This window comes from Rhipicephalus sanguineus, chromosome 1 (genome assembly GCF_013339695.2).
Source record: "Rhipicephalus sanguineus isolate Rsan-2018 chromosome 1, BIME_Rsan_1.4, whole genome shotgun sequence".
Lineage (NCBI taxonomy): Eukaryota > Metazoa > Arthropoda > Arachnida > Ixodida > Ixodidae > Rhipicephalus > Rhipicephalus sanguineus.
Window position 1 is genome coordinate 77,409,163 of NC_051176.1, and position 14,174 is coordinate 77,423,336.

Sequence of the window (14,174 nt, forward strand, 5' to 3'; positions counted from 1 at the left end):
GTCTGCTGATCTCCGTCGAGATAGCGCGCGCGACCACGCCCGTTTGATCAAAGCCCGCGGTTCCTGCATGAGTGACGCAAGGCGATATGTGATATTTATTTGAGATCACAAAAATTATTGAAGAATTGAACCGAAAACGTATTAAAGTAGGCCTAAAAATGAACATGATAAAGGCAAAGATAATGCTGAATAGCCTGGCGAAAGAGAGAGAGTTCGCGATTGCAAACCATAGATTGGAGTGTATACATGAATATGTATACCTAGGTCAAGTATTAACAGGAGAGCCTAATAACGAAAAGGAAATTCACTGAAGGATAATAATGGGCCGGAGCGTATTCGGCAGGCACTCCCAAATAATATCAGGAAATCTGCCACTGTCATTAAAGCGAAAAGTATATAATCACTGCATACTGCCAGTTGTAACATATTAGGCTGAAACATGGAGGATAATAATGCAACTAGAGCACAAGGTGAGCACTACGCAGCGTGTAATGGAACGAAAAATGATGGGATTAACATTAAGAGATCGGAGGATGGCAGAACGGGTCAGGGAACAAACAGAGGTAGCAGATATCCTAGTTGGCATCAAACGAAAGAAATGGACCTGGGGCTAGCCACGTAATACGTAGGACAGACAAGAGCAGTGGACAGTAAGAGCAACAGAATGGTTACCAAGGGATGGGAAACGCAGTCGAGGAAGGCGGAGAGTTAGATGGAGCGACGAATCAAGAAGTTCGTAGGGATAAAATAGAATCGGCTCGCACACGATAGGGTAAACTGGAGATCATCGGGAGAGACCTTCGTCCTGCAGTGCACATAAACTAGGCTGAGAAGGATGAATGATGATCACAAACTCTGAGTATTATAAAAGTTCACATGAGAACTTCGAGCTTTTTCAAAACAGGTTTTTTTTTCTTCTGCGGAATGATCAATAAAGCCCACAATGTAGACACGTATCTTCCCGAGAAAATTAAGCATAAATTTAAGACTACGCAGAGCTCATTTCACGTCTCTGTTGGTCATAGGTCAGCAAAAAAAGTTGGAGCTCACTCAGACTCACTCAACAAATGTATTCTGCTCCGAGGGCTCACTCGGACTCAAACTCACCAAAATTTTCCTCAACCGGACTCACTCGGACTCACACTCACCAACATATCGCTCAGCCGGACTCAGTCAAAGTCAGATTCACGGCTTGACTTGAGTCTGAGTGAGCCTGAGTGAGTCGACTCATGAGTCCATGAGCGTAAGACTACCTTTTTTCGATCTCGGTGTCAGTGCTCCTTAATGCCAATATGTCACATAATCGGTGCTCTACGATACGTCTTTTGATCTTATACCTTCAAATACGAGTTATTAGTAATCCAGTAAGGACATTTTTATGAAATACCCGACTCACATGAGATATTTTTTATCAAGAATATTCCGTGAAAGTTTGCGGGGAAAAGTCATGGCACCCCTCCCAATTCACGTCTCTGACCAATAAATATTGATGTGGCGCATGAACGTGAATGCGTTGAGATCTGTGTGTATAGACTTCGGTATAAACGTAAGCCGATATAAGGTTGATAGTAATGCTGAAGATGAGTAGATAGGACCATAGGTCGGCAATAAAAGGTGCAGCTCACTCAGACTCACTCAAGAAATATAATTTGCGCTTAGGGCTCACTCGGACTCAGACTCACCAACATTTTCCTCAACCGGACTCACTCTGACTCAGGCTCACTAAAAATTTCCTCAGTAGACCTTTTTCAAGCACAGGAGCGCCACCAACGGGCACGCAAGCGCTCATGGGGAATGTGTGTACGCCGCAGCAGCCGCCGCGACGAGCGCGCGGGCCTGGCGCTGTAGCTTACCGCTTGCGCCGTGCCAGGACTTCTTAGACACAGTGAATTTGGCAAGGTGCAACATGTTACTGCGCAATTCAATCACAAACTTCAGTGTTTAGCTGCTACGACCTCTCGACGATTTCCATCTGTCCCACTGTTGGGCTATAGTTGAGCGGCTCAGAAGCGTCGCCTTTTATTTAACGTCCATCGACACTGTCGACGAGTACAGTGTGAGGTTCTGATATTTAAGGAGTACACTAGAAAGTGTAGTCGGCATTTGGGAAAATGAGATACATTCATTGCGTCGCTCGCACCATATAACGATAAGTGCCTACTAACCTTCGTTGGTGCCATAACTACAGGTTGGAATAATACTTAGAGCGAAAAAAGAAAGGAGCAGTACAAGGAAAGAAATGCACAAACCAGCGCTCACACACAACTGAAAGTTTATTGAACGCGTGAAAAAAAACATACAAAAATGGGAGCGCGTAGCGCGTCTTAAAGAGGCACAAAAAGTCAAACAACCAAGGCGCGTGCTTACAGTCGATTAATAAAGTTGAATTCCTTGTCTTGTAACGACTGAGAAGGTTGACTGACACAAAGTGTGTCGTTATTTGTGACATGATATGCCTCCAAAATTTCTCGCGTTGTCTGATTAGGTTGATGGTACAAAATTACTGTGCTTTCGAAGATGGGATTACATTTTCATGACTGACATAGCGATGCGAGATGAGACGGCTCCATTCAATGAATTTCGATGCTCGCTGAGGCGCGTATTAATACATCGACCACTCTGGCCGATGTACATGTAGAAACAAGAAAGAGAAATTTGCGGTTAACTCCTACACAATTTACAAAACAATTGGCATGCCTCTGACCGCATTTTTCTTTGTCCACCGCAGACCCCTGCGACCTTAATGCGACTAAGCTTATTTGGGGCGGCAAACAGAACTTTCACCCCTACATCGCTTCCCTACGTTCTTCAGGCCATGCGACTTCTTATACATATGTGGAATAACTGCAATACTTCTAGTTTCTTCATTATTTACGGATGGAGGACGTCCGTGTTAATCTTTCTTTGCCATGTGAACAGATTTTCGCAAACCGATACAACGATACGCAGGATATCCCGCCTCTTTGATCACTTTGCAGTGGAAACTACTGCTCATCTTATGTGCGCAAGTTTTCTTCCAATGCCGTGCGTAATCATGACATAACGATTCCTCGTTTAACAATATTAGAATGCGCCGATGCGAAATTAAACACCGATTTCGCTGAACGCGGGCTATACTGCCCGCAAACATGCTCCGCAGTGAAACTTAAAGCATGTATCAAGAAACTGCAAATTATCAGAGCAATGCATCTCGCAAGTGAATTCTAGTCCCATCCTTTTTTCTTTAAACACGTTTAGAATGTGCTCACTTCTTTGTACAGCGCGTGACTTGTCAATTAAGATCAAATAATCATCTGTATACCTGAACACTGTAGCACCTCTCTACAGTTTGGTTAAACCGATCACGAGCCGCTATGACATTAAATGCCATAGCGGCTTGTGAACAAGTAATCATTGAATAAATACGAATTCGGTGTTCCAGCACACATCGCTCACGAAAGCACGTTTTGACTGCATGTATCGGCACTTATGTGATAACTCGCATGCCGCTTAACTGCTACTTCCGGTATACATCCGCTCGGTAATATCTACACTTACCGCATCATTCCTTTCGCATTTCATGAGTAGAGATACATGCAGGTGCGTTGAGACGTGTAGTATTTAGGATTTAATAATGGACAACCAGCGGCGATGCGTTTTTTTCGTTTGGTGCTCCCACGGCGCCAACGAGCAGCGAGCGACGGAACAGCCGGCGGGCTCGCCGTACACACTTTTCCCATAGTGCTTCGCGCGCCCGCGGGGGGTTCTGGGATTGCTTGAAAAAGGTCTATAGGACTCACTCGGACTCAAACTCACCAAAATATTACTCACCCGGACTCACTCAGACTCAGACTCACGGGCCGATCTGAGTATGAGTGAGTCCGGCGAGTCGACTCACGAGTGAGTTCGCCGACATATGCTGTTGGTACAGGGCATTCATAGGTCATACATCGAGATGTTTGCGTGCTCCCGGTGCTGCACCGAAAAAAAAAAAAAACATTGAATCGCAATAATTTGAGGTTCTTCGGCATTGCACTTTACTCTGTGCGCATTAAATCTGAGTCATCATCTGAGACATAAAATAGTAACTAATATACGCAGAACAGTTTATTTTCCTGATATAGTCTAATGACTAGGGTTTTGTTTGTAACTAACCTGCTTGCAATCTGAGTAATAAACATGCAAGTTACCTCATCCTCCTTAGATGCGAACATGCTGCCTTGCTCCCAGCATTCTGTAGAATTGATGCAGCACTGGCGATGCAAATTCTTGTGCGTGCGCGCCATCACCGGCCAATGAGCCTTGTATTAAAAGCCGAACTTCGTAAATTCAGCACATAACAAGAAGAGGTGAAATGTGCTTGACTTCTCAATTCGTGAAGACCCTTGAAATCTCTGAACAGAATCTCTCGGATAAAAAATTACGGTACGAAGAACTTTATTAAAAGATCCGGAGAAGTGCCACCCCTTAGGGTGACACCGCGGGCCGCTCCCACGTGGGGACAGTTAGACCTAGCCTAACCGCCGCATCGCAGGCTCTCTGGACAGCCCAAAGTTGATGCTGATACGTGGGGATAAGGACCTCACAGAGCATAAATGGATAAAAAATTGAAGGGAAAAAATTGGGGGACCCTTAATCTTCGCCTTTAAGAGTTGAACAGCGAGTAACACGCACACACACGACAGCGCTGCGGCTCCTATTTTTATTTGCATCTACCTCGAATTTTCGCTCACGACCAACGCTGCTTTTTCGTTAACAACCAAAGACGACGACGACGCCGACGCCGGAATTTCTGCGAAACAAGCTCTTTAACGCTGTCGCGTTAATATAGGCGCACAACAGACCACACGCTCTAGTGCGTAGAGTGCAAGAATGGAACTAACTACCACACGCTCATGTTGCCATTGGAGGAAAAGATTTTTTTCTCTTTCCTGCGATGACGAAAAGGCTGCCGAAAATGTTATCGTATAGTATTTACAACGTCGTGCGTTATTTTGGTGTACTTTTCAAGCTGCTGGCAACTTTAGTGCTACCCGTAAACTTGAGTCATATTACGCACATACACTAAAAGATGTTACACGGAGATGTCACTAAACGATGAGAGAGAGAGAGAACTAAGACAGCCGTCTGCTGATAGTAAACATAAACTAGCGAACAAACTGCTTTGTCAATTCGGCCCCTGCTGTTCAGTAAACTGACGCAATTACTCAATTGTCCGCTTTCTATTGCTAAACACTGTCACCTGATCTTACGCATTCTAATTATCCTCGCCTGAGCGCTGCCCAAAAATAGTTTTTTTTTTTACTGCGGTACTGTTAAGCTTTTCGTTATGCCAGTTCACGTCTCCAGAAAACTATCATCATCAGGAACAGGTATGAGCCATGGAAAGCGGGCAATCCAAGTAGAATTCCCAATGAGGCTAGTGAAGCCAAGCTCAGGAAGATACTAATTACTACTGACCGAGTCGAGCATGATTAACTCTAATTATTCCCAATTAAGTCGAATGAGGGCTGTTCATAACTAAGCCTAATTAAGACTAATTGTGTCGTGTGTGATCGAGCCAAGTGCACCCGAGATACCTGATTTTCATGTGGATTAATTATGCTAATTTGGCCTAATTAAGCGAAATAGGCCAAATAAACCGCATTGAGATTAGCCAATCATTCCTACAAAAGAATGTAAGACTGGGTGAGTTGGTTAAGGTTCATAGTTTAAAGCAGTGCAAAAGGCGGATACACAAGACATATGAACATAGATTTAGGTGCACGCTAAAGAACCCCAGGTGGTCGAAATTTGCGGAGCCCTCCACTACGGCGTCGCTCATAATCAAATCGTGGTTTTGGGACGTAAAGCCCCACATATTATTATTAGAAACACAAGACAGAGAAGACCACAGGACAAGGCGCTGTCTTCTTGTCTGTCTTGTCTTTCCGTCTTTGCGCTGATTTAAACTGAATATTTCCTACTTTGAGCGGGTCATCGACATACATTATATGCCAGCAAGCATACCGTATGACGAGGTTAATAATTTCTTGCTGTTGGGTGCACCCTCAATTAACCGCAAGTCGAGTAAAGTCGAGTTCTTTATGATGTACCAGCCTACCCGTCGGACCAGCAACAAGTACATGCACCATAACGACAAACCTTGGCTCACTTAATTTTATCTAATAGTAATAAGTCATTAACATGCTACGTAACTGATCCTAGATATATCCAGAAAAAGCAATGTACGTGAATAATCACTGATCATGAATTGATCATTGAATAACTCGACGCTTGGCGGAAATCGCTACTGTAAGTGCGCCTCCGTGAACCGCCTCTGTGCGCTTTCTAAATATCTGCGCCTATGTATATGCGCTTTGTTTCAGCAGCTGTGTGAATATATTCAGACGAGCAATTAATCTCCGATGAAAGTGAATCCGCAGAAGTAGCTTTATTTTGTTCTCCACTCTCACGCAGCTTCAAGGCTGACCAGCCCCTGCAGCCAAGAGCTTTCGGCTCGTCTCGTCGCAGTTTGGGACCAGCCCTTCGGGCGGGACTTTTGGCACTCGCCCATGTACTAAATGATGCCTGTCGCTATGAAGGCGTTTCTGTGCAGGCGATTACAGATTCAGGAAGTTTTGCGTGAATCGATGCGTTTCCACCCACAATTTATAGCTTGAATTACCGCCAGACTACACTGCCGTCTAAAAAAAGAGCTTGGCGCCGATGCAGCAAAGGATTGCATATAGGCATCCGAGGCTTGTTGCTTCATCGAGAGAACAAAGTGGTAACGTACAGCTAGCTAACGCAGTTTTTTTTATTAACTGTACCTAGAGTCATTGGCACCTACAGATTGCGCCTAGAAACAACGATCATAACACAAGAATGATGACCGTAACTATTACAAGAAAACATGATGATACAATTAAAACACCGAAACACACGATCTACCTTACCTTGAAAACAAATTATCCTGGGAGTTTAGAGAATGACAATGTTCCTCGGCTGCTGTACACTATAGGTCCCTCATGAATGTCGCATTCGAAGCACAGCATAGTGAAAAAACACACAGTGCTCACTGCTCAACGATCACACAGTGTTGGATAAAGCTGTTGGAAATCTTTGGTTATCGTGAATGGATTCGACTTCAGCGGGAAGGCGGTTGCATTCTATGGATGCCCGAAGAGTAAACGACTGGAAGAACCTTTCAGTGCGACACGATTCGAGATTCATATAAAATGTCGTGTTATTCTTGAGAATCAAATATAATCAGCCAGGATCAGTGAACGCTATAATCTCTGGCGTCGTATCGAGGTGACTCGACAATTAGAGAACGACACTTCAAAAAATGACCTAATTTTTCTAACACGTCAAACATGTAGTACTCCTTATTACTCTTGAAAGGTTTCGCATTTCTGCGGAGCGTCACTTCAGCGCTGTGGATGCTCTCTTAAAAATAATAGCATAGCAGCAAAACAAGTCACAACGAAGAGCGCTTACTGTGTTCATATCGCACCTTTGAGCTTCTTTGAGCTTTCTGGCAGCGAGGTACCTCTGGACGACTACTTGGTCCATGCCCGAACGAAACAGGCTGTGGACGAACAGTCCAATCATGCAGGCCCAGACGTTCTCGTCTTTTGTAAAGTCCAGGCTTGCGCTGATTGTAAAACGAATAAAGTGAACAGTTAACCTCGACCTTCTTTTGCTCATCTCTGGATGACAATGATGCAGCAAAACGCTTACTCAAATATGTACTCCTTTATGTTGAAGTCGCTCGCCGGCTGCAGTCGATCGCCTTGATAATGTGAGTCGTAGATTACTTTTGTAACGACGGTGATGGGAGCCATTAGTATTAGCAGCGATTGAACGCAGTCGGTCCACACGACTCCTCGCATTCCTCCCTGCGAAGTTGCAATCGCCAGTGTAAACTATGCAGGACAGCAGTGAACATTAGGCAGCAGTGAAAATACAACGATAGCACATTTTTTAAGGGATGTGCAGACAGTGATATTTGAGGCGAAATTGAATATGAATAAAATAGTGGCAGAATCGAATCAAATATCACATACTTTTCGAATTGTTTTCGAATATTGAACAGCCGTTTTTGCTATAGATATAAACCGATGATCATTCCTAGTAATAAAATTTTAACATTAAGACCACAAATGGACCCTCAGGAACGAACAACATTCTTAGCATGTGCCAGCTTTATAACGACCATTCGCATTCTCTTCCGAGAATGCGAACGATCGTTGTATAGCCGTTTAGTCTGGCTCCCCAAGCACCATAGCCGGCTGCAATACGTACGTTCTGATGCTCTACGCATATTTATCCTCGCAGGAAGGACATTTATCGTATTTTAGTAACAATGTTACGTCAATTTGGATGAAAATGACATTTTCAGTACGCTAATAATCGTGAAATATAAAAAAATGTTCCTATTTACGAATGGTGGCTGCTTCGTTTGCATACCTAATCGGATAGAACACTATTCGATTTCATATTCGAAACTTTTGATCTTTTGTTTACATCTAATTGGCGTTTCCGAAAAGTTCCTACCACAAATAACGCTTGGGATTGTGGTCGAAAGTGTTATTCCTAATACTAAAGGCACTAAGAGGGAAAAAGGTGCATAGTGCATTGTAAAGGAGGTCAAGGCCCGTAAAAACACCATTGTAAAATGCCATTAAGAGAGTGAAAGATCAGGCAGGCAAGATCCTTCGCAAATGCACCAGTTCACTGCAGCAGTACTTCTTGCAGTTCAAGCTGATACATTCTACTTCCTGCGGAGGATAAAGTGAATAGAAGGGGAGAAAATAAAGAGAGAACTCGAGGGATGATTTGAAAATGTTGGCAACAGTTTTCACTGTCCGCTGCTTAGCTATGGGATCAACTTGGCTACGGACGAGAGACGGACGTAGCGTGCGGTGAAGCTTTCGAAAAATATTACCAGGCTGTCACGGCAATCTGATTACGAAAGTACAGCTATGACATTCTGAGGTGTTTGTATCTTGGTAAACTCTGACCTCTATTTCTCTATTGACTAATCTAAGCGGGATTATTTATTAAATAAATAAATAAATAAATAAATAAATAAATAAATAAATAAATAAATAAATAAATAAATAAATAAATGAATACAGTGATATGTGGATATACCCATGCCTTATTAAAGGGGTTTACTGATAAGGCTGTTCTCAAGCTCAATGCTTAATAAATAGCCTAATTCTCTAATGTAGCCTCATTCATCGTTCCGATTCCGATTTCTGCACAGTAACCAATTTTTCGCCAGTTACTCCGAAGGTTAATGCTTTGCGTCAATCCTGCCATGTTGCAAGCTTATAATGAACGTGCACGAATATCTAGAAACTGTTGCTAGTGTTTGTATTTTCGTTATGCGAGCACGTGTCTTCCACTGCTCCGATTAAGTTCGCAGCTGCAACATTCTGCCGTAGGTGCATGATTAACGAAGGTGGCTTGTGGATATCTCAAAAGTATCGAAAGGTGGGCTAGTTGGTAATGCATACTTCTTCAGCTTACTGGGAGCGCGGGTACACACAACAGACGAAGGAAGAACCACAGAACACGAGCGCTCTATTGTGGATATCTTCCTACTTATGTAAGCAATTTACTACTTTTAAACAAATCTAGCTGTATGGTTGGAGAAGTTCTCTATCAGAAGTGATTAAAATCTGTTGAAGCAATCAAACAAAAAGAAATCCAAATTAGAAGTTTAAGGGAAGATGAAGGCTTGCAGTGATGAAAAATCGTTCATGTCGGCGGAGTGGCAATTCCTGGTCATTGATGTCTGATCAAACAACAATAAAGCGACAAATAATACGGCTAAAAATAGTGAAATCATGTTCAAATAATCTCGTAATTACGCTGTTACAGCATTAGAAACAGAAGAAACGGCAAACTTTTTCTTGAAATGCTACAAATTCTAAAAGTTAACAAAGAAAATTGTGGGTTTAGGGCCGACACTTATGGTGGTCGTGGTCGAGAATAAAACGCAGAAAACTTGAAAGAATTGGGTTTGCTTACCAGCGAAGTGTAGATGGTGCTCGCGATGCCGATGCCGACGGTGCTCCAAGACAGGGACGCGTTGAATACTGCGGATACGAATGTCAAGACACTTCACTAATAGCTGTCTGAATGCGTAGTCTATTTTTAATCATGCGAAGAAAAGAGTTTCATACTCACTTGTCGAGACCGCAACAGAGGCTGTGAACAAGGCGACGGCTCCAATTGTTACCTGCAGTCAAGATCGAGACGAGGCAGTGGATCTCAGTTCCCGCACCGCCCCAAAAAACTCCGTAGTCTCCCGTTGTTTTAAGAATGTACTCACACTTATGAAGAAGTAAATGCCGCAGGCTGTCAGTCCGATTTTGTTTCCATAACGCATCCTTAAATACTGAAAAGAAAAATAAGGATAAATAAAAGTGAGAATTTCACTCCAGCGCAAAATGAAACAACCGATGCATTTAAAAAGGTTCTAGCTTGTAAACAATCTTTGCTCTTGACGACTGAGCGGACACGTTTGCTAATGATATGTGCCGTATGGTGATTGGCTAACATTTGCTCTTTCAAAGAATAATAGAGCCCAGGAGTGTTTCCTTCTTCTTATTATTGAAATTTTGGCATGTTTGTATTGAGCACTCTTTTTTAATATGAGCGGAGAGGCGAGGTAGAGCAGACGTTCATGGAATGAATTAGTTTCGGGCCATTGCTACATGAGCCATGAAACGTAGCCTATATGCTTGGGCTTGTAAGAACTGAAGAACTCTGCTAAATATTATATAGCAAGAATAGATATTCACACCGATATAACTGCCTCATAACATGAGTCCCTCCAGCAATCACCACTGCGATACGGTAAAATAAGCTGACAGAGAGGCACTGCATCTCCTTCTCGCAGTGGAATACTTATTTGTATTAGCCGTATCGTGTGAACGGTGCAGCGCATCGATTGCGTGAGATTAATGTTCTGGTAAGCATAAAATCTTGAGCTAGTTGGCATACGTTCATCCTTGGTTGATGGAGCGCACACGGGACGAGGACGAAGAATTAAGAAGCACAGGATAGGCGATGTCCTGTGCTTCTTAATGAAGTGATATCAGGGTGAGGATGGAAAGGGGGAGGTGGAGAGGGTAAAGCATAGCATAGCCATGCATAGTATAGTGTAGTAAGGGGTGGGAAAGGGAAGCGAGAGTGAGGAGAAGGGAAAGGAGAGGGGAGAGAGTAAGGCGTAGCACAGCCGTGTATGGTATAGTATAGGCGATGCGCAAAGCGCCGACGACGCCATCTGCCGCCATGGCTCGGAAGCGCTCGCGGGGCCCGGCGAGCAGTGTTCCCGCGAGCGTCTATACGCGAGTGCACGGATGGATGTGTTTTTCATCGTGATTTAACGATTCTGGCGATGTTGTCGAAAAATGCCGGCTGCGTTGTCGGCTGCTCAAACACTCACAAAAAATCGCCAGGAACGCACATCTACAGGTTTCCGGTGCTATTTCATGAGCGAAAGCGACGACGGCGGTGGATTGCGGCTGTACGACGTAGAAGCTAAGCAATCGCGCTTTGTTTACGGCAGTGTTAGAACGATTACCGTGTTTCTATTTCTTCTTTTTTTGTCGCTACGTTTTCAGCGAACGCTACTACGTTTACACTTGGTCGCCTCGCCTGCATTGTAGACACTACAATTCACATGAGGTTGTTATTACTGATAAAACGCGATACCTTGGCTCACTTGAAAAACGAATGGCGCGAACCGCAATGCGAGAGAATGTAGGGCAGGTGACGGCTCCTTTAAAAAAGCGCCGTGGAATCACACGTCTGCTGTACGAAATCGGCTGCATTCTACCTATTGATGGCACTGGAATGCGATCATCGGTGCAGAATGTTCGCTGTGTGCTTCTGCACCGATGATGACAAGCTTATCGTTTATTTTTTCACAAGTTTATCGTGCTGGTTTCAAAGTTTTACCAACGCTGACCCTTCACGTGGCCGACCCTGTGAAATCTATACGCCGGTGCGACAGCGCTCCCTCAAAATCTACTATATCAGCACATGGCACGTAAACGAAGCTACTGTGTCGAGAAAAAACATTGGTTCACGCGTCAACGCATGTAGGCGTTAGTGATCGTTATAAAGAAAGCGGTGTACTTACGATGAGCTCCACTTCGTAGGAGAAGCTTGTTGTCGATTGTCTGTGACAAACACTTGTCGCGTATGGGGACATTGTCGTCCCACACAGCTGTGACATCGGACACATGTCCACTATTATAAAGTGCGGCTCCTTTGCGCACACTGTTGCCGCAAAAGTAATTATCTGGGACGCGCACAACCGGCGAATCGCACGCCCGCAAATGAGGCGTCTGCTACGCGACCCGCGAGCGGTTCCAACGGCCGCCGCTACGCGGCTTTCAGTGGCGCCCCTATAGGCGCTGCGCATCGCGGATAGCAAGGAGGTAGGACAGGAAAGCGAGGATGATGAGGAGGTAAAAGATGAGGGGAAGGCCACCAACTCCGCTGCTTCCCGGTCTTCGCACCACTAGTGCGTAGCTGCCCCATTTTTTTTTTTTTTTGCTTAAAAGGACCTTGAAATGATGCTTTTCAAATTTTGTCAGCATTCAGACTACAGCATTATCAAGTCATTCACACCATGAATTAAGCGACGCACCTTGTATCTATCGAAACTTGAAGTTCGGCGAGATGGTGCATAGCTTTTGGTAACATTAGAGCGGTAAACCAGACATTCACAAGAAAGAGAGAGACAGAACGGGTGCTAAAGCGCTATAGCCCCCGTCCTGTGTCTCTCGTTCCTGTGAATGTCTGGTTTTGCGCTCTAATGTTCCCAAAAGCACCTTGTACCAAGGCAGTTACGAGCAATCACACGTTGCCGTCCACAGCTAGCAATGTTTTAAATGCGAAGAATTTCTTAGCGAACCCAAAGCACTTTGAGTGTTTCTATCTACGTATCTATCTATTCCACCGCCTACGTCTGGGTGCTCTCGTGATCGCCTCCTTAACTTGGTGTAGACTAAAATTGGCATGGGAGGGTAAATGGGCTTGACAATTACGACTGTCTGGTCATGACATGAGTAATGTGAAAATCCTGTCGCGTGCGTCGTCAAACCCTTTCTTCCAGACCCGTGTGACACATACCCGTATACCACGGGCTACGGTAAGCGGGTTTGCGCCACAGGTGATGGACAGCTTATAGTTTCCCAGGAACGGCCAGAACAGACATTGGTAGTTTAAACAGGGGGCGGAAACTCCCTATTGGCCGCGAGATCGAGCGGAGTCGCCGCCTGGCGGCTACTGGCTGAAGCGCGCATAGTGTGGATTGCTCCCTGCGTCGTCTGCTAGCCACGTCGTGCTTGCATGTGCGCGTACGTCCTGCACATTCTCAAAGGGCGGTTTGTTCTGTTATTCTAGCGCGATTTTAACTGCTCGTACGTATTGGCGGCGAGATCGACCTATAGGTGACAGCACCGTCGTCGCGTTAGTGTGGAGAGGCCATCGGCGGCGCGTATACAAATACACACATCGGCGCTTCGTTGTGAGCGGTTTGAGCCGATTCTCGGCGAATAAAATGCGTTGATTGCAGCCCACTGGTAATATATACGCACTTCATTGTTGAATCGATGCACGAAGATCATCCAACGTTACTATTACTAGTGAGAGAAGCGCAATCTGCCGATGAAAGGGATGCCTGCCCTGGAGATAGTCTGCGCTTATACACTTTATGACGCTTCTGGCTGTTTTCTCTGTACGTGTTCGGCTTGTGGTCTGTGTACTACGCACTGCTGTAGCACGACTAAACTACTTAAGTGTTTCTTGTTCATTTGTATACCAGCCAGGGGCGTAGACAAAAAATTTCTTCGGGGGGTTCGACCATACTTTATGTGTGTTCGTGCATGCGTTTGTATGTATGCGTGTATATATACACATGCAATAATGAAATATTTCGGGGGGAAGGGGGGTTGAACCCCCCCCCCCCCCGACCCCCCGGGCTACGCCCCTGATGCCAGCCCATATTCCTCTGCAATGAGAACGAGCACTGCTCGCGCGAATACGCATTTTTTTATTATTGTTCAGTTCTCCATGAAATTTAGGACAGTTGATAAGTTTAGTCAGGAAATCAACGTGATCGACAGCGCTTTAGCGCCACGGAGGCGTTCAACGCGTACGCCCTTGTTCTTGAGCTAGTA

At 44.7% G+C, this 14,174-nt stretch overlaps 1 protein-coding gene across 3 annotated transcripts in view; it reads right to left on the reverse strand.

Moving 5' to 3' along the window:
* LOC119393221 (sodium-coupled monocarboxylate transporter 2) overlaps positions 1–14,174 on the reverse strand; it is a 96,646-nt gene that overhangs the window by 30,868 nt on the left and 51,604 nt on the right. For 2 of the 3 annotated variants that reach the window (XM_037660081.2, XM_049414851.1), the window contains exons 2-6: positions 10,310–10,375; positions 10,165–10,216; positions 10,006–10,073; positions 7,705–7,862; positions 7,478–7,618 (exon numbers count right to left, since the gene is read on the reverse strand). In XM_037660081.2, coding sequence (XP_037516009.1) covers positions 7,478–7,618; positions 7,705–7,862; positions 10,006–10,073; positions 10,165–10,216; positions 10,310–10,375 — 485 coding nt within the window. The remainder of the gene's footprint in view (positions 1–7,477; positions 7,619–7,704; positions 7,863–10,005; positions 10,074–10,164; positions 10,217–10,309; positions 10,376–14,174) is intronic. The other variant, XM_049414856.1, reaches the window with a different exon arrangement.